This window comes from Pipistrellus kuhlii, unplaced genomic scaffold, assembly GCF_014108245.1.
Source record: "Pipistrellus kuhlii isolate mPipKuh1 unplaced genomic scaffold, mPipKuh1.p scaffold_m20_p_2, whole genome shotgun sequence".
NCBI lineage: Eukaryota > Metazoa > Chordata > Mammalia > Chiroptera > Vespertilionidae > Pipistrellus > Pipistrellus kuhlii.
In genome coordinates, this window is record NW_023425515.1 from 115295067 (window position 1) to 115319692 (window position 24626).

At 43.2% G+C, this 24626-nt stretch overlaps 1 protein-coding gene across 1 annotated transcript; it reads right to left on the minus strand.

Moving 5' to 3' along the window:
* Window positions 1–659: 659 nt before the first annotated feature.
* On the minus strand, window positions 660–20613 carry LOC118723044 (mitochondrial import receptor subunit TOM40 homolog). The gene is given in 6 exon segments (XM_036445138.1): window positions 660–780; window positions 5821–6098; window positions 6475–6564; window positions 6566–6869; window positions 6871–7122; window positions 20546–20613. Coding segments are annotated over 6 exon segments (1113 nt in total).
* Between the last annotated feature and the right edge of the window lie 4013 nt (window positions 20614–24626).

Genomic DNA, 24626 nt, shown 5'->3' on the forward strand with positions numbered 1-24626 from the left:
GAGGAAGGCAGAGGGAGAGAGATAGAAATATCAATGATGAGCTAGAATCATTGATTGGCTGCCTTCTGCATTCCCCACACTGGGAATCAAGCCCGCAACCCAGGCATGTGCCCTTGACTGGAATCAAACTCAGGACCCTTCAGTCTGCAGGCTGGCGCTCTATCCACTGAGCCAAACCAGCTAGGGCAATGCTTCTTATTCTTAATCATTATCTCTAGGTTCTTTCATTTATTGACTATCTTCCATGTGCCCTGCACTGCTCTAGATTAGGAGGCTAGAACAGTGGAAAAACAAACAAACAAGGATAACCATCCCTGCCTCTGGGGAATTTATAATCCAGAGGGGAGGAAGCAGGCAATAACCAAGGTAAGTAAAGTCTTTAGTGTGTTAGGTAACTGTAAGATGAGGGAAAGGGAAACATAAGTGAAGAAGGGGGGTAAGAAGTACTGGGAGTGTGAGATTTGCAATTTAGTCAGGCGTGCCCCAAGGACACGATGACATCTGCATCACCAGGGAAATATTCCAGGCAGAAACATCAGCAAGTGCAAAGGCCCTGAGGCACAAATATGGCTGGTTTAAGTGGTTGGAGTGAGTGAGCAGAGGAAAGAGTAGTAACGGATCAGGTCGGAGAGAAATTTAGAAATAGCAGGGGTCTGGGGCTAGCGGTGCTCACGGTGCAAGTCCTCGAAAGCCATTTCCTTTTTCTCTGAGACAGAGGAGAGCCTTTGCAGGGATTTGAGCCAAAAAACGATATGATCTAACGTGATTTTAACAGGGACACTGAAACAGGAATTTTAGGGGTAAAATAGAACAGGTTTAGGAAATTTTGGAAATTAAGGGGACCATGGAGGGAAGCTCAGGGCTGCAGAGCAGCAGAAGGCATATTTCCATAGATTAGGGAAGCTGAAAAGCTGCAACAGGTACCTTTCCATAGAATGAGGGAGCTGGGAACAGCAAAAAGTCCATGTTTACAACATAAAGGGAAGGAAGCCCTCCATCCAGAAGGAGAGGAAGAAAGCCCAAAGGGAATGGAAAACAGTAAGGAAGGAGGGGGTCCCATGTGAGGTTTGACCTCTGAGACCAGGAGTTACTACAGTAACCAGTCTAAGGGAATAGTGACTATTAGAGGGCATATCAAGGCACCAGGATCTGCAGCCTTTATAAGCCACAGGGGAAAGGAACTCAGTGGGACCCTCTCCCTCTCCGTACGTGGGAGTCCATTCTGTGGGACTCTTGCCTCTCCCCATGTGGGAGTCTGTACTTGTTCTTCAATAAATCTCCATTTTTGTTATACCACCCTACTGTCCATGGAATCATCCCTCCATTCTGGTGGACAAAGAATTCAGGTTCCAGTCCAAAAATTCCGTTTCAACACCTAGGCTGCTGTCACTGTAGGGGGACAAGTATGGAAGCAGGAAAACCAGTTTGGAGGCTGTAGCAATTACCATGAGACTCGTTCAGATCACAGGGGAATGCTTAACAAGAAGCCCAGGCCAGGTTTAGAATCACGGATATGCAGGGACACCAACAAAGCTCACCTGAGAAGAATGACCAAAGAAGTAGGAAGAATACCAGTGAGCATAGGCTCTGGAAGCCAAGTTTCCAGAGAGGGAGTGAAAACCTGTGTGGAACGGTGCTGATAGGCTGAGCTCAATGAAGACAGAAAGTAGACCCCTGGCTGTAGCCACATAGAGGTCGTTGTCTGTGGTGGAACCAGCCAGAGATACCACAATCAGGGAACCTACAGGGAATGGTTTACAAATTCACTACAAATCCCCTCAGTGTTCTCAGTACAACAGATACAATAATTCCCACCTCAGGGTGGTGAGAACTTAAATATATACTGTTAGGAAAGTCTGTGACTGGCCTCGGACAGCCATACAGAATACCGCAGACTGGATGGTTTAACAACATGAACTTATTTTCTCACGTTTCTGGAAGCTAGAAGGCCAAGGTCAAGATGTCATCATGATTGTTTTCTGGTGAGGACTCTCCTCCTGGCTTGTAGACTTTTGCCTTCTTGCTGTGTCCTCGCGTGGCCTTTCCTCCTCGTGTCCACAGAGAGAAGGGTGTCTGGGTCGCTTCCTCTTCTCACAGGGACACCAGTCTTAGTGGATTACAGCCCCACCCTTATGACCTTATTTAAACTTAATTATCTCCTGAAGACCCTGTATACAGAGGCAGAGTGTGGGTAAGGGCTTCAACATGAATTTTGAGAGCTCCATAATAAAGTCCTTAGCACTTGTTAGCACTCAATGTTAGTTTAATCACTTAATTACTCTATTGTTGTTGTTTCACATTGCCACTTGAAGATTTTCCTTATTTTTACCATTTAGAGTGCAATATATAATTTAAAAACACATTCAATTCTTATTTAGAAGTTTAAAAAACACATTTAACTTACCCAACATTTAGTTAGCATCTTGAACTTTATTTTTTTTTTAAGGAAAAAGTTAGCTAATACTGCCATCTACTGGAGTTTTGTTAAAAGTTTATTTGTTGGGCAACATTCTTTATCAATACCATGCTTTATATGCTGCCAGGCTTAATTTTCCCTTTCTAATGGGTGTATATGGACTTGAATGGTTTTTTAAAAATTGAATCCCTCTAAGAAATTCACAAACAAAGAGGGTAGTTTCGGCAGCCTGCTAGCAGACAATGAGGTTTCATACCTTAAGCTCACAATTGTTCACCTGCTGATTCTGAGGACCAAGTTTGATCATGCATCGGTGGTTTAAGAGGCCGTGTGGGAGCCCTGGCAAGGTAGCTCTGTTGCTTAGTGCATTCCCCCGAAAATTTCAAGGTTGCACATACAAGAATTAACCAATGAATAGATAAATAAGTGTAACAATAAGTGGATGTTTCTCAAAATCAATAAATTATTATGATAGTTTCTTTAAAAAAAACGGCTCTGTGGGAGGATACTAGAAGATGGGTGCTAAGTAGCTAGATGTTACACTCACCACCTCCCAGGGCCAAACTGGAATTACAGCTAAAATATAAAGCACTCTACCTGAGTAACCAACGGGGACCAGCTGATGAAGTCTTATAGCCAGGGATTTATAGGAGCCACACTGAGACAGGTAGAAAGGAGGAGAGGTGAACAGGACTGGCCCTGCTCCCACCGGTGGCCGCTGAGGTTCCTGAGGAATATCTCAGCTGCCAAGGTTCCCCCTGAGGAGTGTGGAGTTTCAGCCCCACACAGGGATCCCCGGCTCAGAGCACCAGAGCCTGGAAGAAGAACTCACATAACATCTGGCTGTGAAAATCAGCAGGTACTCTGCCCACCAGGGAGAGACACGGGCTGCTTCTTAAAGTGCCAACACACAAAATCTCATTCACAGCCACTCACCCTGGGCTCTGGCGGAGGGAGAGAGTCACATGAGAAGAGGCTCTAGGGAGAGAGCTGAAGGGACAGCCACCAGTATTCCTGGCTGAGTCCTTCTCCCACACCACAGGTACCATCTTTCTTAGGTGGTACATGCCCATCCCCAGGGCATCAGCCTGGAGGAATGCAATAGCCCCACCCTCTGTACTCCCTCTCACGCCACCCTGCAGAGCTGGCATCTAGCTGAGGAGTCAGCTGCTGGGCCGAGGTGTAGATGTCCGAGCAGATTCAGGCAGTGTCAGCAACTGAGTTGTGTGGTTTGGGGTGGGGGCCATTCCCCCCACTTTGTCTTGAAGCTGACTGGTACCCCCCCCTTTTATAGGCGATCCTCTAGCCCACTCACTGGGGTCCCAGAAGCCCCCACCCTCCACACTCTGGGTGGCTCCCCCTTGCCGATGTCTAAGAAGATTCTGGGACAGACTGAGTGGTGTGGCTCTGTAGCATCCATCTTATATAAAAACTGCTGTTTAAAAATTTTAACTCTGCTATTTTGGTTTCTGTAAATGCTTGCTTGCTTAAAGGATAAGGAAAATAAGACTATTCCCATTTCAGAGAAGCCATTAAGCCTTCTGCAGACAAAGTTATCAGTGCTGGCACCAGGCCAAGCCTTTGGTTGAGGTCTCAAAGCCCCAGCACATAGGGGCTCTTTAAGAACTTGCAAAGGAGACTGGAAAACCCCATATTTGGGGGACAAAGAGGGTAAAAAGGTATAAATACAGGAAACTGCTGTCCCCTCCTAACTCCTCCCAGCAGCCCTGCCCTGCTGAGACTGGGCTCCTGGCAGAATGTGGGACAGAATGAGTTGTGTGCTCGAGGATGGGAGACATTTTCCCCTTGCATGCCTAGAGGATAGAGGCCTCCTTTCACACAACCAAATCTTGGTCTACTTGGGCCTGATCAACTCTGCTGGTCTATCTTGATGACTCCCTGAGATCCTGCCCCACACAAAGGTGTGCAAGCACCCAGCGGGTGGCAGCTGGGTTTGGTATACCCTGGGGCATTTGCTGAGTGGCCTCAGATCCAGCACTGGCACTGTGTGATCTGGCGAACACAACTCTCACCCCTACCTGATGACTCACTGAGAACCTACCTCATGTCACTCAAGTACCACTGGAGGCTCTTTCAGTGACTGACCTAGCAGATAGCTGGCAGGAAGAGGCAGATCTTGGGGGGCCGTAGACTTTTTGCGGACCTTCCCCCAGGCCTGGCGCTGGTAAAAACCAGCTTTGGGGCACTACTTCCCACACACACCCAGGCCAAGCAGAAGCAGGCACAAACTGTGGATTGCTTTGTATCTACAAACACATTGTCCTAGGCCAGTCACAGGCAGCACCTAAACAGAGATGAGCAGCCCCTAAAAGTTTGGGGTGATGTTTTAGGAAGAGTGGGAGGATGGCTGCTGGCGGTCTCCACCATGGTCTGCTCATATGTACATGGTGGCGAGAGGGCATCACTAATATACAGGTATATATATGTATTATAACAATATTGTCTTTGCAAAGACCTGGATGGCTGAGAGAAAAGCGAGGAACAGAGACCCGCTGCTGGCGTCTGGCACTGGTCCCAATTGCTCAGTGCTGGCGGTGGGTGTAAGAGCGGCTGCCGGCCCCAATTGCCCCTGAAGGCTTCTCCACCTCCCCCTGTTCCTGAGGGGCAATTGGGGCAGCAGCTGCCACTCACATCCACTGAGGGTACTGGCCCCACTTGTACCTGCTGCAGGAGCCAGCCCCAATCTCTCCATACCTTTAGTGGGTGTGAGCGGGGCTGGCACTGTCAGCCTGTGGGAGCGGTGGCTGCAGGAACGGGGCTGCTGGTAGACAGGGACCAGGGCCCCAGGGGAAGGGGCTTGGCGGGGGCATGGAGGATGGCCCAAGACCTGCCCCTATGCCCACCACAGCCTCACGGCCCACAGTTCCTTTCAAAGTGCACAAATTCATGCACTGAGCCCCTAGTGTGTATATATTATAAAAATTGATTATCTGTTTTCCTTTTAGCAAACCAAGATCAGTCTTCCAATTGACCTGTCTTCCTGGTGGGTGGGGGCAGGCCTGGGATGGGGAAGCTCCTTTTCTTTCTGCCCCCTCAGGGCATGGTCCCAAGATCTTTGTGGGTGATGGTGATGTTCTGTCTCCCTGAGGTTGTCTGGCAGCCTCTCCCCCTGGTACTCAAAATCTGGCGTGCCCCTTGATTCCAGAACCCCTTCTTGGGCCTCAGGTCCATTGGGCACACAGCCCCCTGTGCTTCGAATCCCAAAGCGCCTGTGGTTCTAGAATTCCCCCCTCAGCTGCTGGGGTGATGGCCCCCTCCTTTCCACTGCCCCCCCCCCCCGACTACCAAGGAGGGAGGGAAGAGAGAAGGAGGGAGGATTGGGTCTCCCCTCCGAATCTCAAGGAGGGAAGGAGTGGGAGGCAGGAGCCAAGAGGGGCTCAGACCATGGTGAGGCCAAAGCCACGCTGAGACTTGTTCTTTCGTGATTCAGAAAGGCCCCGAGGGCCAGCCTTCGCGGCAGGGGCGGGAGCGTCTTCTCCAGCGGGGCACCCATGATCCAGTTGCTGTCCTCTGAGCCTTTGAAGAGGAGGTTGGCCCTGGGCAAGTCCAGCTGGTCCCCGAAGGAGACACTTGTGTCTTGCATCCTTGTGCTGGCCTCAGACTCCTCGACTACCTGCAGCTGGTCTCTTGCTTTGTGGTAGTTTGCCGTGTGCATGCCCACCTAGCCCAACGTTTACTGTTGCCAACCAGTTGTTCAATGTGTGTTTCCAGCTAGAGACAGGACAGTACCCTCCTCCCCAGGCCGCCGGGGGGGACCAGCTCTCCGCCCAGTGCCAGACATGGCGTGATGCTCTGGAGTAGGGGTGTCGAACTCAATCAGAGAAGGGGCCAAAATCTAAAATCCAGCCTAAATCGCAGGCCGAATGGTTTACTGAACAGTCATAAACTGTCATTGTGATGGAAACGCAGCGGAGTGCAGTGATGACAGCGCGGTGCGGGCCACATTGCAAGGCCTGGCGGGATGGATTTGGCCCGCGGGCCTTGTGTTTGACACATGTGCTCTGGAGGAAGTGGGCCTCGAGGATTCCTGAACCCACCAGGACGATTGGGTTCCCGAGGGGGACAGCTGCTAAGTCAGAACCCCAGTCCTCCCCGTCCACCTGCCAGTTCACAAACTTGGACTGCGGGGGTCTGGATGGCCATCTTGGACCTGAGGCCGGGGCCCAGCTGGGGAGTGGCCTGAGCACGGAGGCCACCACTATGGTCCATGTCACCCACCCACACGGGGGATGGCTCTGTGGGACTCAGCTGCTTTGTCCCCACGTGCGTGACCCCGAAGTGGTAGCTGGACGCCCCGATTGTGCTGAGGGCTGCTGTGTGGTTCTCCTGGAAATGGCTCCGCAACCCTTTGTTTACTGTGAGCTTGGCACCTTCCACCTGGAGAAGAAACAGCTCCTGGCACTTGCAGTGGCGCTCGGCAGGCGGCCCAGGGTGGGAAGCTGCCACAGGCCCCATCGTCCCTGGTCCCTGCTGCGCTGGTGCCTACAGTCCCGGTCCGTTCTGAACCTCGACCCTCCCCGGCCCAGGTGATCAGGCTGCAGCAGCGTGAAGCCGGAGGAGAGGTGGAGACCGCAGCGGTCCCAGGAGGGCAGGCGGTGGCTGGCTGCACCGCCTGTTCCCGCCCCGCTGCGAGCCCACCCCGGGCCCCACGTGCAACAGAACCCACAGCCGCCGCCGCTGCCTTTCTGACAAACAAAGGAACACAGGCCCTGACCGGTTTGGCTCAGTGGATAGAGTATCAGCCTGCGGACTCAAGGTCCCGGGTTCGATTCCGGTCAAGGGCATGTATTTTGGTTGCGGGCACATCCCCGGTGGGAGGTGTGGAGGAGGCAGCTGATGGATGTTTCTAACTCTATCCCTTTCCCTTCCTCTCTGTAAAAAAAATCAATAAAATATATATTTTGAAAAAGAAACATACTTTTAAAAGTTATTTGCTAGGACAGATGTGTGTCGGGCACTTGTGACATATCAAAAAACAAGACAGCAGAAACTGGTTTGGCTCGGCGGTAGAGCGTCGGTCTGCGGACTGAAGGGTCCCGGGTTCGATTCCGGTCAAGGGCATGTACGTTGGTTGAGGGCACATCCCCTGTGGGGGGTGTGCGGAAGGCGGCTGGTCGATGTATCTCTCTGATCGACGTTTCTGGCTCTCTGTGTCTCTCCCTTCCTCTCTGTAAAAGGATCAATAAAATATATTTTAAAAAAAAAAAGAAAAAAGAAAAAACAAAAAACAAGACAGACACCCTTTCTTCTCTGTCCTCACACCCAATCAAGACCATGTCTTTCCCTCCTAACTTTTCTTTTTATTTATTTATTTTCAATGAGAATTTTTATTTATTTGTTTATATTTTTTTGTTAATCCTCACTCGAGGATATCTTTCCATTGACTTTTAGGGGGAGTGGAAGAGAGAGGGAAAGACAGAGAGAAACATTGATGTGAGAGAAACACATCGATTGGTTGCCTCCTGCAGGAGCCCTGACCAGGGTCCAGGCCGGGAGGAGCCTGCAACCAATCTATGTGCCCTTAACTGGAATCGAACCTGGGACCCTTTGGTCTGCAGGCCACCGCTTTATCCCCTGAGCCAAACCAGGTAGGGGGCCCCTAACTTTTAAAAGAAGTAAACCAAAGCAACCAGAAAATCTAGGAGAATAGTATACAAACGCACTGATAACCTTCACCTAGATTTAACAATTGTTATTATTTTGACATTTTTGTTTGTATCTTGATAGATAGATGATATAGAATAGATATAGATGATAGATGATATGATATGATGAGAGAGAAAGAGAAAAAGAAAGAAAGAAAGAAGAGGAGGAAGAGGAGGAGGAAAAGAAGGAAGAGAAGGAGAAAAAGAGTGGGGCACATTTTCTTCTAAGCCATTTATTTATTTATTTTAAATATATATTTTTATTGATTTCAGAGAGGAAGGAGGGGGGGGAGAAATATCAATGATGAGAGAGGATCATTGATCAGCCACCTTCTGCACACCACACACTAGGGATTGAGCCTGCACGTACCATTATGATAAAATTTAATTTATAAATTAGGCACAATAAGAGATTAACAACAATCACGAGTAATAAATAGAACAATTATAACAATATATGCAGTAAAAGTTATGTGAATGTGGTCTCTTGTACTGTACTCACCTTTTCCCTTGCACATGTGTCAAACACAAGGCCCGCGGGCCAAATCCGTCCCGCCAGGCCTTGCAATGTGGCCCGCACCGCGCTGTCATCACTGCACTCTGCTGCGTTTCCATCACAATGACAGTTTATGACTGTTCAGTAAACCATTTGGCCCTCTATTTAGGCTGGATTTTAGATTTTGGCCCCTTCTCTGATTGAGTTCGACACCCCTACAAGGGAAGGACTGTGTGGCTTCTCTTTGGCATATCGGAATTGCCAGCGTCACGAGTCTTGTTCTTGGGGGCCAGTATTAAGTACAATAAGTGTGGCTGGAACATAAACACTGATACTGAGACAGTGGAGATAGATGGTTACTGAGGGACTAGCAGGTGGAGAGAGAATACAGCGTGAAGGTGCTGGACAAAGGGTGACTCACATTCCAGATAGGGTGGTGCAAAAGTTCACCACATCATTCAGAACATAACACAATTTAAAACTTATGCACTGCTTATTTCTGCAATTTTCCATTTAATATTTCAGACCATGGTTGACCACAGGTAACTGAAACTGCATAAAGTGAAACTGCTGATAAGGGGGGATTACTATACTTCAGAATGCATCTCCTCAAGATAATATATCAGGGCTGGAAGAGAAAAAGTAATGCATTTTTTATTTTTTTAAAGCTATTCTGGGTCATTAAGGGAGACTCTGTGTTCTGGCCACAGAATTGCAAGGACAAGATAGATTGGAAGTCAGGTAGTCATGGAATCTGCAGTTTTAACCTGCACCTGATTTTATAACTTGCCCAACAAAATGCCACCCACATTCCTAAGGCCCAGAAGTATCATTCAGCTTATTTCTGACTAAAGCATGTTTAGGCTTGAGAGTTTCTTATCAAGCTAGATTTGGTGGATTAAAAAAAAAAAAATGTCCAATTAGCTACATCTATGTAGCTTGTACTCTCTGCCCCTTTAAATTCTTATCCTGGATTAAGAATAATTTTTCACACCAGGCAACTGGCTGATCATGTGCTACATATATCTGATCCATTTGAGTATCTAAAGCACCATATTAGAACATTGTCACAATATGAAGAAAACATCCTTGCTCTTCCTCCTCTGTCACCATCATGTCTCTGGGTAGCAGGAGAAATTAGCAATATATTTATGATCACTCTGTGGATGTAGGCTCATTTCAGGGCATTGATTTGATACAAATTCTACATCTGTCCTCAATTCAATTGGTTTCCAGTGTAGCTTTACTATAATTACATCATGGATTTTGTCAAATATTGCCAATATTTGTATTTAGTGTACAGTATTGTGATTTCAAAATTGATTCTAGATTTAGCCCAACATTTTGGAATATATTTTTCTGTATAAAAATTGGTTCAGAAAAAATAACATTTTGAGATTTAAAAAAACATCTTATAGTTATTCTAACATAGATTTTAGTCACATTTATATTCTGTAGTGTTCAATGATTCCCCTACATTACAAACTCAAGGAACAGGTAAAATTGCTTTGCCCACTGCCACCTAAGCAATGTGGAACATTACAAATAATAGGTATTCACAAACAAGAGCCCGGTGGTATGGCTCCAGAATTAGGAAGGACATTACAACCGGCCTGTATAGGAAGAGCCTGACTGATTTCTTCCAAGCAATGCATTTTCATCAAAACTCATACATGTTCAGTGAAATAAATAGAAGGCCAATGAATTCAATGAACTGCCACTGAAACCTAAACATCGCTTTCCTAGCATCTGTTGGTGGGAATTATGCAAAATACTTAGCAAAATGTGTTTTCACTGCAATCCTATGTTTGTTTCCCAACCAGTGAATTTTCATTTAAACCAATATGTTTACCTCAGACCCATGTGCGTGCATTTATTGAAACTGAAATACAGTTACAGACACAGGCAATGTGTCGACAGAGGCCAAACCAATGCATTTTGATTCAACTCAGCCAATTTCCCACCACATGTATTCTGATTCTCTGGGGACATGAAGCCCCTCTAATGATAAATGCATGAGGCCGAGAGCGAAGGCAGGAGAAATGATGTCCTGGATTGCAGGGAAATGGCACGGAGCAGCAGCTCTCTTAAAACCTTGTTGCCCAAGTGTTCCCTGTGGACCAGCAGCCCTGGGAGCTGGTGAGAAAGGCAGGCTCTCAGGCCCACCCGAGACCCACTGTTTCAGTAACTGCTCTTAAGATCTCCACGTAACTCATTTGAACACTATCATTTGAGAAGCTCTGTGTTACAACAAACTCTTAAATGTCCTTAGGCTGATACTCAAATTTTTCTGAGACAAGCAATTTTTCCAGTGGATGGACAATCTGGTAAAACAGAGTTTAAAACCAGCTTGCTTGCTTTTTATCGCACACCATAGATGAATACATGTTCTTCTTTAAGACTCAAACAATTAAAAGTCTGTAGAGCAGTGTCTCAAGTGAGAAACAAAGGGCCAAGATGAAACTCTGTTTAAGAATGCAAATTCAGCCCTAGCCACAAACTGAAGGGTCCTGGGCACATACCTTGGTTGCAGATTCCCTTCCCTGGTCAGGGCATATGTAGGAGGCAATCAATCAATGTGACTCTCTCACATCGATGTTTCTCTTTGTCTCTTCCTCTCCCTTCTACTCTCTAAAAATAAAAGAGAAAAAAAGAGAAAAATACAGCACATGCAATAATGCACAATATATAATACTTGGTCATAATAAATGCATATGTTACAGTTTGTTAAAAAAAAACACATAAATTCACAAGTTAAGATATTTCGGGTTGCATAAATGAGTCTCCAATCTTCTTTGGGTGGTAGTCTATATTGCAGAATGTACAAAAAGTAAAGAGTCAAGAACAGCGGAATACAGTGCAGGTCTATGGAGGTCAACTTTTTCGCCTCCTCACAACACGCTCCCCATGTGGTGACCCAAGCAGGCTTTCTGCTTCCGGGTCGAGTTGTTTTAGTCAACCACCTTCAGTCTGGCAGACTTAACTTTTAACTCAGCCACAAAGGTTACCTTAAGAATGTTGAAAAGATTCAGAACAGAAGTTCTTTTTTGGATCTGAAAACCCATTACATAAACTTTCATTTGACCTTTTAATGGTAACCAATGCAATAAATTATTAAATGTCATTAAGCTTGGAAATGATAAATTAAAATCAATTTACTGAGGATTCTGAGTCAATATTCCAGCAAGAAGTCTTGGTCTCCTACTTTCCAATTCTGTTGTGCTCATTATCACAGAGATATTTTGAATTCCAGCAAAGGGAAAGGACTCTTTTGAACAGGTGACATACCAGAGTTATCTTGAATTCTTGTGGTTCTCAATGATTGCTACTTTGTTGTTTAAATTTTGTTCAAAATTGTTTATTAAAAGGATCTTGCTGGGGAGGAGACTGCAACCAAACAAAATTGTTTATTAAAGGAACACAGTTTGGTATCTGTTGGTTTGTGCTAGTTGGTCAGGCTGGTGTCTTTAGCATGATATGATACACATCCACATGTAAATTTCTAAAAATATCTTTTTAGAGATAGAGGAAGGGAGAGAGAAGGAGTGATAGAAACATTGATGAGAGAGGAACATAATCAATCGGCTGCCTCCTGCACATCCCCCACTGGGGATCAAGCCCACAAGCTGGACATGTGCCCTGACGGGGAATGGAACTGTGACCTCCTGGTTCATCATACACATGTAATTTTTAAAAACTGGGTGAGGTAAAAGCCTAGCATTAAAACTTTTTTTAGGTTAAGAAATACAGTTTATTCCTGAAACCAACATATCTTCAAATGGAAGGGGTTTTTTTTTGTTTTGTTTTGTTTTTATGTGAGTTTTAAATAATTTTCAGAGCCCAAGAATGTTTTCTATAAAATATAACAAAATGCATAACAATAATGGTTCAATTGAAAATAGTTATCTTGAGATAGGATTTGATTTGCAATTCTAAATACCCTATGACTTGGGTAATAAAATTTACTATGAGATTTGGTCAACTATAACTTGTCATGTGGCTTGAATATAGTATAATTTAGAAAGTGTTTATACTCACTACATGTTTCACTTATTACATCTTCCCATATCTATTGTATATTATTTATGTAATATAAATAAATTATAAAATAAACACTCTTAGTTTTATTAAAAGTGACACTCACAAAAAATGGAAATTATGTCGTATAAATATAATTGACAGGAAGGTTAAAGGTGATATTAAAGGTGATGTTATGTTTTTAAAAGAGTTCTCAGTAAAACAATAACTAAATAACCTGTTCATATTGTTTATGCTAGTATTTCTTTTAAATATATTTTATTGATTTTTTTTACATAGAGGAAGAGAGAGGGATAGAGAGCTAGAAACATCGATGAGAGAGAAATATCGACCAGCTGCCTCCTGCACACCTCCTACCGGGGATGTGCCCGCAACCTAGGTACATGCCCTTGACCGGAATCGAACCTGGGACCCTTCAGTCCGCAGGCCAATGCTCTATCCACTGAGCCAAACCGGTTTCGGCTATGCTAGTATTTCCAGAATTTATTTTTCCATGTAACTCTTCTCCCCCCCCACCCCCCCCCCCCCCCCCCCCCCCCAAAAAAAAAAAAAAAAAAAATTCTCACTAATGCTCCAAGAATGGCTGAATTAGGGACTGTGTGGTCAAAGAACACACTGCCTTAGGGAAAGACAGTCCAGGACGACAATGGGTCATAGTTAAATATTTGATGTGAGCCTGAGGCACATACTGTTCTTGTGATGTGGGCTAACCACGTGAATAAATCACATGGGATATTATAGCCACTCCATGTTCTGTGTAAGGACTGAAGAGCAAGGGGTCAGATTTCTATGTTCATAGCAGCAGTTTAGAATGACTAAAAGAGCCTGGATCTTGAAGTTCAACTCCTGACCTTGAGGTTGTTTGAGATGAACTTAATTAAATTTTCTGAGCCTGGTTCCTCCCTCATGTCCTGGGGATAATTTTATCCTTACTTTAAGCATTGTTGTGAGAACACGGTGAAATAAGGCATTCCGTAGATGGTAGCTGTTATTAATATTACAATAATGTTTCATAATAGGTAGGCTATAAGGTATTTTGCAAATATATCTCAAATCTAAATTAGAACCAGTTAATTCTCTTTGCCTTGTTTTTCATTCCTTGTAGCATTTACTACTATCTAGCATGCTACATATTTATTGTTTATTATTCATCATCTGTCTCTCTAACTAGAATGTAGGCTTCTTGAAGGTGGCAGTATTGCACATAGTAAGCACTCAATATATATTTGCTGAATTAAATGATCACTACTAAAAGCCCTCATGTATTGAGTGTTATTATGTGCCATGCCTTTTACTAGGTATTTAACATATACATTTATATTGTGTCATTTATATTAACCCTAAAAGATGGCTATTATCCCCATTTTAAAAAGTGAGAACTGAAAGTGAAATTAAGTAACTTGCCTCAAATTACTCTCTAGAAAGTGCCAGAATCAAAATCTCAATTTACATTTTAAGTATTCACTTACTGTATTAGTTTCCTAGCACCACTGTAACAAATCACCACACTCTTGGTGGCTTAAATTAGCAATTTCTTATCTCACAGTTCTGGAGACCAGAAGTCCGACATAAGTATCCCTGGGCTGAGATCATGGTGTTGGCAGAGCAAAGCCTCCGCCTGAGGCTCCAGGTCCTTCCAGCTTCCGGTGACTGCCAGCATTCCTTGGCTTGTGGCTGCACCATCTAATCTCTACCCTGGTGATCACATTGCCACTTTATTTTATATGTAAAATCTCCTTCTTACAAGGGCATTTTGATTATATTTTAAGGTCCATCTGGATAATCCAGGATAATCTTTCCACTGAAAAATTTTTAATCACATCTGCAAACTCCTTTTGTGCATGTAAGGTCACATTCACAGGTTTCAGAGGTTGGGATGTGGTTGTCTTTTTAAGAGCCATCAGTCAGTCTACCATCCTTGTATCCTTAAAAAATGACTTTGCATTAAAGTCCCAGTCCCAAGTCCAAGACAAAGACTGCTCACTAGGACAGGAATGCAAGTTACAACACTCAGGCCCAAGAGGTGAGGGGAAACTTTACAATATGCAATCATTTTCCCTCTGGGTCTAGGGGAATATAGTCTAGGCCTAACCTAAGTACAGGAAAAACTGGACAGGTCAGATGCCAGGAAGGTACAAAAACAAATGTTCATTTGTCACAGAGACAGCGATTTGTCTCTGTGATACCCTGAAAACAGAAAAAAGAGAGAAGGAGACAGCCTGAGAATTTGCTTTCATTAAGTAACCAAGCCTAGAATCACCAATAATAGGAAAACCTATGCAGTATCCTTAACAAAAAAAATATTAGTAAATCATGTAGAAACCATCAGAGAAATCCAGATTATGGGACTTCATATCTTGGACTCTTCAAAATATTTCAGTGCCATGAAAAAAAAAAATATGAGACTGTTCTAGATTAAAAGACACAGCAGCTAAGTGTATTATAATATTTGATCCTTAACTGTCCCTGGATTGTGCTATTTTGTTTTTTAAAAAGATATTACAGTCTGGCCAGTGTGGCTCAGTGGTTGAGCATCAAACTGTGAAGCAGGAGGCCACAGTTCAATTCCTGATCAGGGCATATGCCCACGTTTTGGGCTCAATCCCCAGTGTGAGATATGCGGGAGGCAGCCAATCAGTCATTCTCTCTCACCATTGATGCTTCTATCTCTATCCCTCACCTTTCCTCTCTGAAATCAATAAAAATATATTTTTAAAAATTAAAAAGCTAGCAAAGTACTTAGGGGTGGAGCATCCAGGTGCTCACCAGTAAATTTAAATGAAGGCATAGGGCATGTGGATGTTAAGTGTACTATTCTCCAACTTTTCTGTAGGTTCTGAAGTTTCTTCCAAATTGAAATGAGAGAGAGAGAGAGAGAGAGAGAGAGAGAGAGAGAGAGAGAGAGAGAGAGAGAGAAACACAAAATTGTTTTATGGTTACCTTGTGACTTGGTGGTGCTGATCATGCCTGGGGGGTGAGGAGACTACTGCACAGATTTGCACAAAAGGTGAAAAGAAAGTGTATTGCTGCATTCTGTCTTTGAACTGCCCTCGTTTCAGTGAGAATCAAGAAACAAACAGCGTGGGAGACTCACTGGGTCTCCAGGGCTGCCATTCTTATTATACCAGTCTCCAAAACGTAGCCATGATGTGGACTAATATAAATAATTTGTGGTTTTCTATTATCTGTGGTTCTGTTCTCCTCTATTGAGGTGGATAATAAAGCACTAATTATTGGTTTAACCGCTTTTGTGAGCATTTATTCATTTAATACATTTGCAGTGAGCGCCTACAAATGGCCTGTTATAGACACAGACAAGATATCGTACTTACCATCATGGAGATAATGTTCTAGGTAATCTAGATAACATTAAAACACTTGAAAATTCTAGAAAGAGTGAATCTACTTACTCCTGGTCTTCAATTTACTCTCATCATGTCTAGCTGAACATGTTTAGAACACTATATCCACACTCTTGTTTAAACCCCTTTCACTAATAAGTTGCTCAGTAACTGTCAGTTTATTTTTGGAACTCTAAGTCATCAGAACGGATCAGATGGCCAATGGAATAAGTATAGATAGAAGAGAGAAAACTTCTCAAATCTGAGTCTTGGGTACTCCAGGGATATAAGGAGGAACCAACAAAAGAAACTACACTGAGCCCCCATGCCGAAACCGGTTTGGCTCAGTGGATAGAGTGTCGGCCTTCGGACTGAAGGGTCCTGGGTTCAATTCCGGTCAAGGGCATGTACCTTGGTTGGGGGCACATCCCTAGTGGGGTGTGTGCAGGGGGCAGCTGATCAATGTTTCTCTCTCATGGATGTTTCTAGCTCTCTATCCTTCTCTCTTCCTCTCTGTAAAAACTCAATAAAATATATTTAATTTTTTTTTTTAAAAGAGCCCCCAGAGCAGTAGGAGAAATTTCAGGTAAATGTGGTATCCTGGAAATCAAGCAAAGTAAGTTTTTAAAGGAAGATAGATAGATCAATAGATAGAATGGATCAACGGTAGCCTTATCACAAATTTTCTCTGTTGCTCAAACTGGTGGATGAGAGTTCATTACTTGCAAGCAAAAGAGTTGTGATTATAGAATGAAGTAGTTCTAGAACATAGCAGTTGATTAAGAAATAATAGCAGCCATTTCTAGCTCTGGGAAAGGTTTTGTTTTTTTGTGTGTTTGTTGTTGTTTTAGTTAATTGACCAGAACTGAGTCATATGTCAGCTGGGTGAAGAACAATGTCAGAAGGGGTATTATAGAGAGAGCAAATCTGGGCAGAGCTTTGAATTGGGTGGTCAGAGGCGCTTGAGGGCCCTGTCTGTTTTGGTTGTGTGTGTGTGTGTGTGTGTGTGTGTGTGTGTGTGTTGGTGGAAGGAAGTGCCAGAAGATTGCATTTACCTGCCTTTGGCTCCACCTGGTGGGACTCACCCTTGCAGGATCCAGGTACAAAACCAAGGAGAAAAGATTTAATACACAAAATACTGCAGGTAATACTTATTAGTATTTAAAGGAAAAACATTTTAGGACTGACCCTTTTTTGTAAACTGTCTTTAAACCCAAGAAAAGGCCTGCCAACTCAAAAGCAGTTTTCAATGTAGTAGTGTTGTTATTGTATTATTTGCCTTCTGAAAGTATAGGTTTCCACCCCCTGCTCATTCTTATAGCAAGTTTTGCTGAATAAACTTCTCTTCAGACACTTCCTGAGTCCCCTTTGTTCCAGTCATGGTTGCAGCATATTTGTGACCTCAGCATTGCTCATCTATCTGTCCAGTAACTTCTTTACCCACATCCTGCAACCCTCCACAAACACACACATACCTGACGTCTGACCTTTACCTGTCAGCTTCAAACCCACCTTCTCATTGCACTGTGATGCTGGGATTTGGAACTTCACAAGCTAGTTCTCCTTTGCCAGCTGGTTTTAGCTTACATTCTGAGCATAGAAGACCATGGGGGAAGACTGAAGGCAGGAGGTGGGGAGGGGGGAGAAAAGCCTTTTTGTTTGTTTGTTTGTGTGTTGTCCCAAAAGTGGTACTTCACCCATAGCAGCAACATTCCATTTTCTTCAGCATTCCCAGACTGGCCTCCCCTAAAATGTACCCGCAGCCAGGCAGGGCAAGCTCCCTCTGAAGGCTCTAGGGGAGAATCCTTCCCTGCCTCTTCCCAGTTTCTGGTGTCAGCAAATCCTTGGCATTCCTTGGCTTGTGGAAGCATCACTCCTATTTCTGCCTGTGTCTTCACATGGCATTCTTCATGTGTCTTGTGTCTTCACCTGGCCTTCTCATCTGGACAGCAGTCATTGTAATTAAGGGCCCACTCTAATTCACTTAGACTTCATCTTAACTTGTTGACATCTGCAAAGATCCTATTCCCAAATAAGGTCACATTCACAGATTCTAGGTGGATATGAATTTTGGGAGGAACACTATTCTTCCACCAAGCTTCTTGTGTTTGTTTTCTGGTTTTGGGTAAACTTGTTTCCTTCCTTCCTTCCTTCCTTCCTTCCTTCCTTCCTTCCTTCCTTCCTTCCTTCCTTCCTTCCTTCCTTTCTTTCTTCCTTCCTCTTTCAGTCCTCCAATGCCTGTGGTATCATTTCCCTTTCTTGAATTCTCTCTGTTGAAATATATTACGTATTATGTTGTTTCTTCTTTCCTGATTTGACCCTGAATGATAGAGTACTTACTACCATGAGTGGTTCCAGAAAACACAATAAAAAATGAGGTTCTTGGCTCTATCTGGTTTGGCTCAGTGGATAGAGTGCTGGTCTGCAGGCTGAAGGGTTCCAGGTTTAATTCTGGTTAAGGGCACATGCCTTGGTTATAGGCTTTCAATCCCCAGTAGGTGGTGTGCAGGAGGTAGCCAGTCAATGATTCTCTTTCACCATTGATGTTTCTATCTCTCTATCCCTCTTTCTTCATCTCTGAAGTCAATCCTATATAATAAAGATGTAATATGGAAATTGTCGTTACACCATGAAGTGTAAAGACCAACAGTGTAATGACTGGATCACAGATCAGCAGGAAGGTGGGGCAGTGAGCTATAAGTGGGCAGTGGAGAGCTACAGGAGGGGGAAGGGCGGCAAGCTAGGAGGTGGTGAAACAAGGGATGGCGGGGGGAGTTACAGGAGGGCAGGGGAGCAGGTGAAGAGCTACTGGAGGTTGGCAGTGAGCTACTGGCAAGCTACTGGTGCATGGATTCATGAGCAGGGCTACTAGTATATATATATATATATATATACTAGAGGCCTGTTGCACAATATTCGTGCAGGAATAGTCCTTCCTTCCCCTGGCTTCACTCCTGGCCTCCAGGGAGCCTGCAAATATTCTCTCCTGGTGGAGCACTGCTCCTGTAGCTCCCTCCCCTACCCTCTCCCCCTCATAGCAGGCATCCCACCCCTCCTGGCTGCTCCATGTCTGCATATGCAAATTAACCGGCCATCTTTATTGGGTTGATTTAAATACTCACACCTGATTGGCTTTGGGTGCTGTGGAGGTACAGTCAATTTTCATGTTTGTTTATTATTAGGTAAGATGAGATTTTCGGATTAGCTTGGAAACCTCCCTTGCCTTGAACACAGTGCTAAGTTCCTTGCAAATCAGAATGCCAGTAATCCATGCTATGCTATGGCTTCACAATTAGTTGTATTATCACCTCTTGTGATTGTGATACAATGCCTAATGAAACAAGTGTGGGAGACCAAGTAGCTGTTGCACTGGACAGATTATTAGCCATGATCTCTAAAAGGATTATATGCTGGCCAAAACCAGTTTGGCTCAGTGGATAGAGCATCTGCCTGTGGACTGAAAAGTCCCAGGTTCAATTCTAGTCAAGGGCATGTACCTTGGTTGTGGGCACATCCCCAGTGAAGGGTGCAGGAGGCAGCTGATTGATGTTTCTCTCTCATTGATGTTTTTAACTTTCTATCCCTCTCCCTTCCTCTGTAAAAATCAATAAAAATATATATTAAAAAAAAAAAAGACTATATGCTGATGTCTTAGTTTTCTTCTGCTAAATAACAAAGAACCACATATTAGCAGCTTAAAACAAGATTCATTTATTTGCTCCGGATTCTGTAGGTCAACAGTTCTGACAAGGCATAGTTGGAATCTCTGATCACAAGATTAAAAATAAAGATGTAAACTAGGAGCCATCTTCAGCTCTTGTAGTCCACCCACCCACATTCCTTACCACATGGCCCCTTCTGGCTTTAAACCAGGAATGGAGAATCTCCTTTACATCAAATTCCTCTCATGCTTCAAATCTCTGGCTCCCTCTTTCTCTGACTTCTAGACCCAGATTTAGAAGGCTGATACGATTAGGCCAGGCCCACTTAGATGATGTTCTTTTGGATAAGCTGAGTGTCAACTGATTAGTATCCTTAATTACATCTGTAACATTCTTTTGGCTGGATACTGATATCTCACCATATTCTCTGGTTCCACCCACATTCAAGGGGAGGAAATTACATAAAGAACATACAAAAAGGGGTGGGGATCTTAGGGGCCATGTTAGAATTTTGCCAACCACAGATGGAGTGACTATTTCTGACATCCCTAAAGAGCTTTCAGGGGTTAAAAAAGACATCCTCAGACCACTGACCACTCAGCTGAAGTCAGAATGAGAGAAGCAGAGTATATCTAAGCCAACTCCTCCAAAAATATCTCCCCTCTCTCTCTCTCTTTGTAGCTACAAGTAGACCTCAATGAAAATAAGATTAATAGTGTGGATGGTGGAATTACAATGTAAATTGACTTCAGAGATTGCCAAATCTCTTGTATGAAAGAGCATTGATTGACATCTGGATACACTTAGATAAAGCTGAGCACTTTGAATCCTCAAGTCTTTTTGCCAGCAAAAGCAACACTTCCTTGTATGTGTGGAGATAAGTTATTACAAGGTTCCCTTGCTTGGAAACCTTTTAATAACTTTACCTGAGGCCATTACCTTGCAAGAAGATGCTTATTCTCTCCAGTACCCACTTCTTCACTCCTTTGTGCATTTAGACCTCTAATTGGAGTTAGAGCTCAGCATGTTTTATGGAGGAAAGCCCAAAGTGCACCCTGGAAAGAAATGGCTTAAACTCCCACCAAATCCAAGGCTTCACTATGTACATTGGTAGAAACCTGGGAAATATGTTTGGAACTGGATTCTAAGAATGTTAGAGTAAACTATGGCATGCCCTTAGTCAACTTATGAAATGGGCGCACTTAGTGGGGTTTCTGGATTCAGCATGTTAGCTTGAGCATCTGGGAGTGGTTTTAACAATTTAATTGATTAGTTTTGTAAATTTTGGATTTAATGGTAGTCTATATTCAATAAATCAAGATGCCAAATCTTCCTATGTATTACAGAGGAAAGAATTTAAACAAAGACTAAGAGAGAAAGAAATGTTGGAATGATCAGGAAGGTTGATCATGTGCCACCACATCCCCTTCCCTAAGCACACACCCCGGAGGGCCCAGAGGACACTCCCTTCACTGTGTGCTTTACTACAGACTTTGGAAGGTCTCAGTGTCACTCCACCTACACAGTTAAGTACTTTACTTATGTGACTACGCAGGAACATGTGGCACCTGAACCAGGAAAAACAGCCCTTTGTTGATAAACAATCAGGGCAACATTACAGCATCAGTGCCCACTCCTCCGTCCTGCAATGAGAGCTGATGGAAAGGTCCTGTGTGCTCACAGGTTATACCCTCTTTACAAAGATTGGAGATCAACAGAGTTTCTCTTTGTAGACAGAGGAGAGAGAGTCAGTCTTCTCTCCTCCCCAAATGAGAGAAAAAACCTTTTACTCCTTTGAGACTCGACAAAAAGAGTCTGGGGTTCTCACCCTCACCTTTTGGAATGGAATATATTTTTCCAAGGACCTTATCTATCATCTATCTATCATCTATCTATCTATCTATCTATCTATCTATCTATCTATCATCTATCATATATCTATCTATCTACTTATCATCTATCATCTATCGATCATCTATTTATTTGGGTGAATCTTGTTGTAATGACCCAGAAATGGGTCCAAATTCTAGGCTTCACCCCTTTTGACGTACAAATCCCTAAGGAAGTAGTGTTTCGGTTTTGCTATCATCTTAGGGCTTAGCCAAGGGCAGAGTCTGGGCTGTAAACACATGGCCCTCTAGGGTAGATAAGAATTTTACTCTCCTTTCAGATCTGGGCAGTTAACTGGAAAATGGCTTATGAAATGTGAAGAGTAAAATATTTATGAAGGAGGTGAAAAAATTTTGTCTTTAGCCATACAGGTTTCAGTGTTTCAATAGGGTAGGGTTTTTGCAGAAGCAACAATAAATTCAAGGACATTTTATTTCTCAAAGTATGGCATTAAGAAATGTGAGTGGAAATGTCAGCATTATTGAAAAGTTGAATGAAAAGAAGATGAATGTTCTACACAAAGAAATGACAGTGGAAGATGTTGCCATTGAGATGTGCTTTCACTGGAATATGGGATTTGAGAGGCAACTTTACTTCCAGAGTCAAAGCGGGTACAAATGTCATAATAGACAATGGAGATGAAATTTTAATCAGAATGTTTTGACCTAATAGGGATCTTTGGTGATGGCTAAATGTTCACATTGTCTCTAGGAATTAAAAAAAGAGAGAGATGATGGCTTACTTAAATATAATTTAATCTATATTACAAGAAAAACCTCAGATCTGGTGACCAGAAACCTGGTTTGGGTTGCTGCAATGGAGTTGACACGGTCTGTCATCCAGTTTCTAGAACCAGTTATTAGACCTGGAGAAGGAGCCAGAAACACTGTCATAGTAGGTGTATTTCTTCCTTCAAACCTGCCCCAGGAATAGATCTGTGATCACCTCTAGGGCTATTGTGTATGTAGAAAGAGAAATACCCAGCTGCATTACCTGGATCTTTTGTAGATTACTAGGTAGATATTAATTCTGGCCTGCTGCTAAGTCTGGGAGATAGAATATACCACTCCACTCCACAGTTCAAATTGGGGCTTAGTAGTAAATGGGGTTTGTAGCCAGTTCCATCTCACTGGGGGTAAAGAGGGTCTATGGACCACCTCATCTATAAACTATAGTTTTTGAATGTATAATTCAGAGGTTGGAAAGCCTTCTATAAATGCTTAGAGAGAAAATATTTTAGGCTTTCCAGGCCATATGATCTCTGTGGCAATTATTCAGCTTGTGATTTTATTATAAAAGCAGCCACAGACAGTATGTAAATGAATGAGCATGTCTACGTGTTAATAAAACTACATCTACAGAAGCATCTAGGAGGGCCAGATTTGAATAACAATCATAGTTTGCCCACCCCTAGTAAACTTGATATAGCAGTATCTGGAAGAATCCGCACTATAGCTGTGATCCATTAAATGAGAGCTGCTACAATAAGAAGAACCAAAAGGAAGACCCTGGATTTTTTCTTTCCTGCTAGAATGATAAATTTTAAAAATTGTAAACAGTTGCTGCATCCATGGCAGAATAGCGGAGATTAATGACAACATCAAAGATTCAAAAAATGCAGAACTGATGCTTCCTAACACAATTCCATTTAACTTGTTTAACTGGCCTACACGGAGGCAGATAGCCCTGGGAGAATGATTGCTGCTCATTAGAAATGTGACCAGATGACAATTCCCGTGGCAGCTGCTATTCTAGACGTGGTATCTTTACTGGACAGCTCAGCATGTGACACTGAGTAGGCAGCAATTGATCTAGAAAATGCTATTTTCCAATTCCCGAATTGCAAGGCCCTCCAGAAGCAGTCTGCTTTCACCTAGCAGGCACAATAGTGTGTTTTCTCATTTTGTGGTACCAAGGTAATGTTAATTCCCTTACCTGACATAACCTAATTTGCAGAGAGCTTGACTGTCTTTATATCTCAAAACATCACACTGTTCCAACTACATGGCTGGAACATGCTAACTGAACTTGATGAGCACATACATGACAGGATCTTGGATGTCTTAAAGACCTGAGTGCCACAAGGTGGGATGTAAACATTATAAAATTCAAAGCCCAACAACTTGAAGTTTCTGGAGACACGGTATTTTTGTCATGTTAATATATTACCTCCACATTGGCAGAGACCTACCACTTAAAAAAAAAAAAAAGGTATCACTTGGTGACATCACTAGGGTAAATATTATGGAGGCTGCAGGGATTTCTCCTCATGAGAAGAGATATCCATTTGGGATACAAATTTGCCTCTCCTACATGCGGTGCTTCTTATAACATTGCTATCCTTGGACTTAAAGAATGCTTTACGTGTCATCATGGTATTCTTTACAGTTTTGCCTCTGATCAAGAAATTAATTTAATGGCAAAAAAGCAGCAAGAGGTTTATGCAATATGAAATTCATTGGTTTTGCCATCAGAAAACTGATAAAATGGTAGAATTACCTACTGAAGACCCAGCTATGATGTCCATCAGGAGGCCACACAAAAAGACACCACATGAAAAAAACCCCACAATGACACACACAAAATAGAGTAATGGAACATACACATGAAATTTACTGCTTTGATCTTACTCAGAAGACAAACCCAATAAAATGATGGAATGGCCTAATGCATACCCAATTGTGATGCCAATTGGGAGACAACACACCAAAAAGATAGATTCTCTCTTACAGGATGTAGTTTATACTTTAACAGTCAATTTACATACTGTGTCTCCCATAATCAGTATATACAAGCTCAGGTATCAAGAAGTGTAAGAGAAAGATATTTTATCTATGGTACATCATAGCCCACTCACAGAATTTCTTCTTTCTAGCCCCCCCATTTAGATTCTGCTTATTTGAAGGTCTTAGCTCCCAGAGAAGAAATTTTCCCACCATGGGACATATAAGGCTCCATTTCATTGGAAACTGAGACTGTCATCAGCCATTTATGCCACTAAACATTAGAGAAAGTAAAAGTTATTGTACTGACTGGAGAGATTATCCTGGACACCAAAAAGAATTGGGCATCCATTATAATAAAACCCTAATATACAAATCGACCGAACTGCAGAAT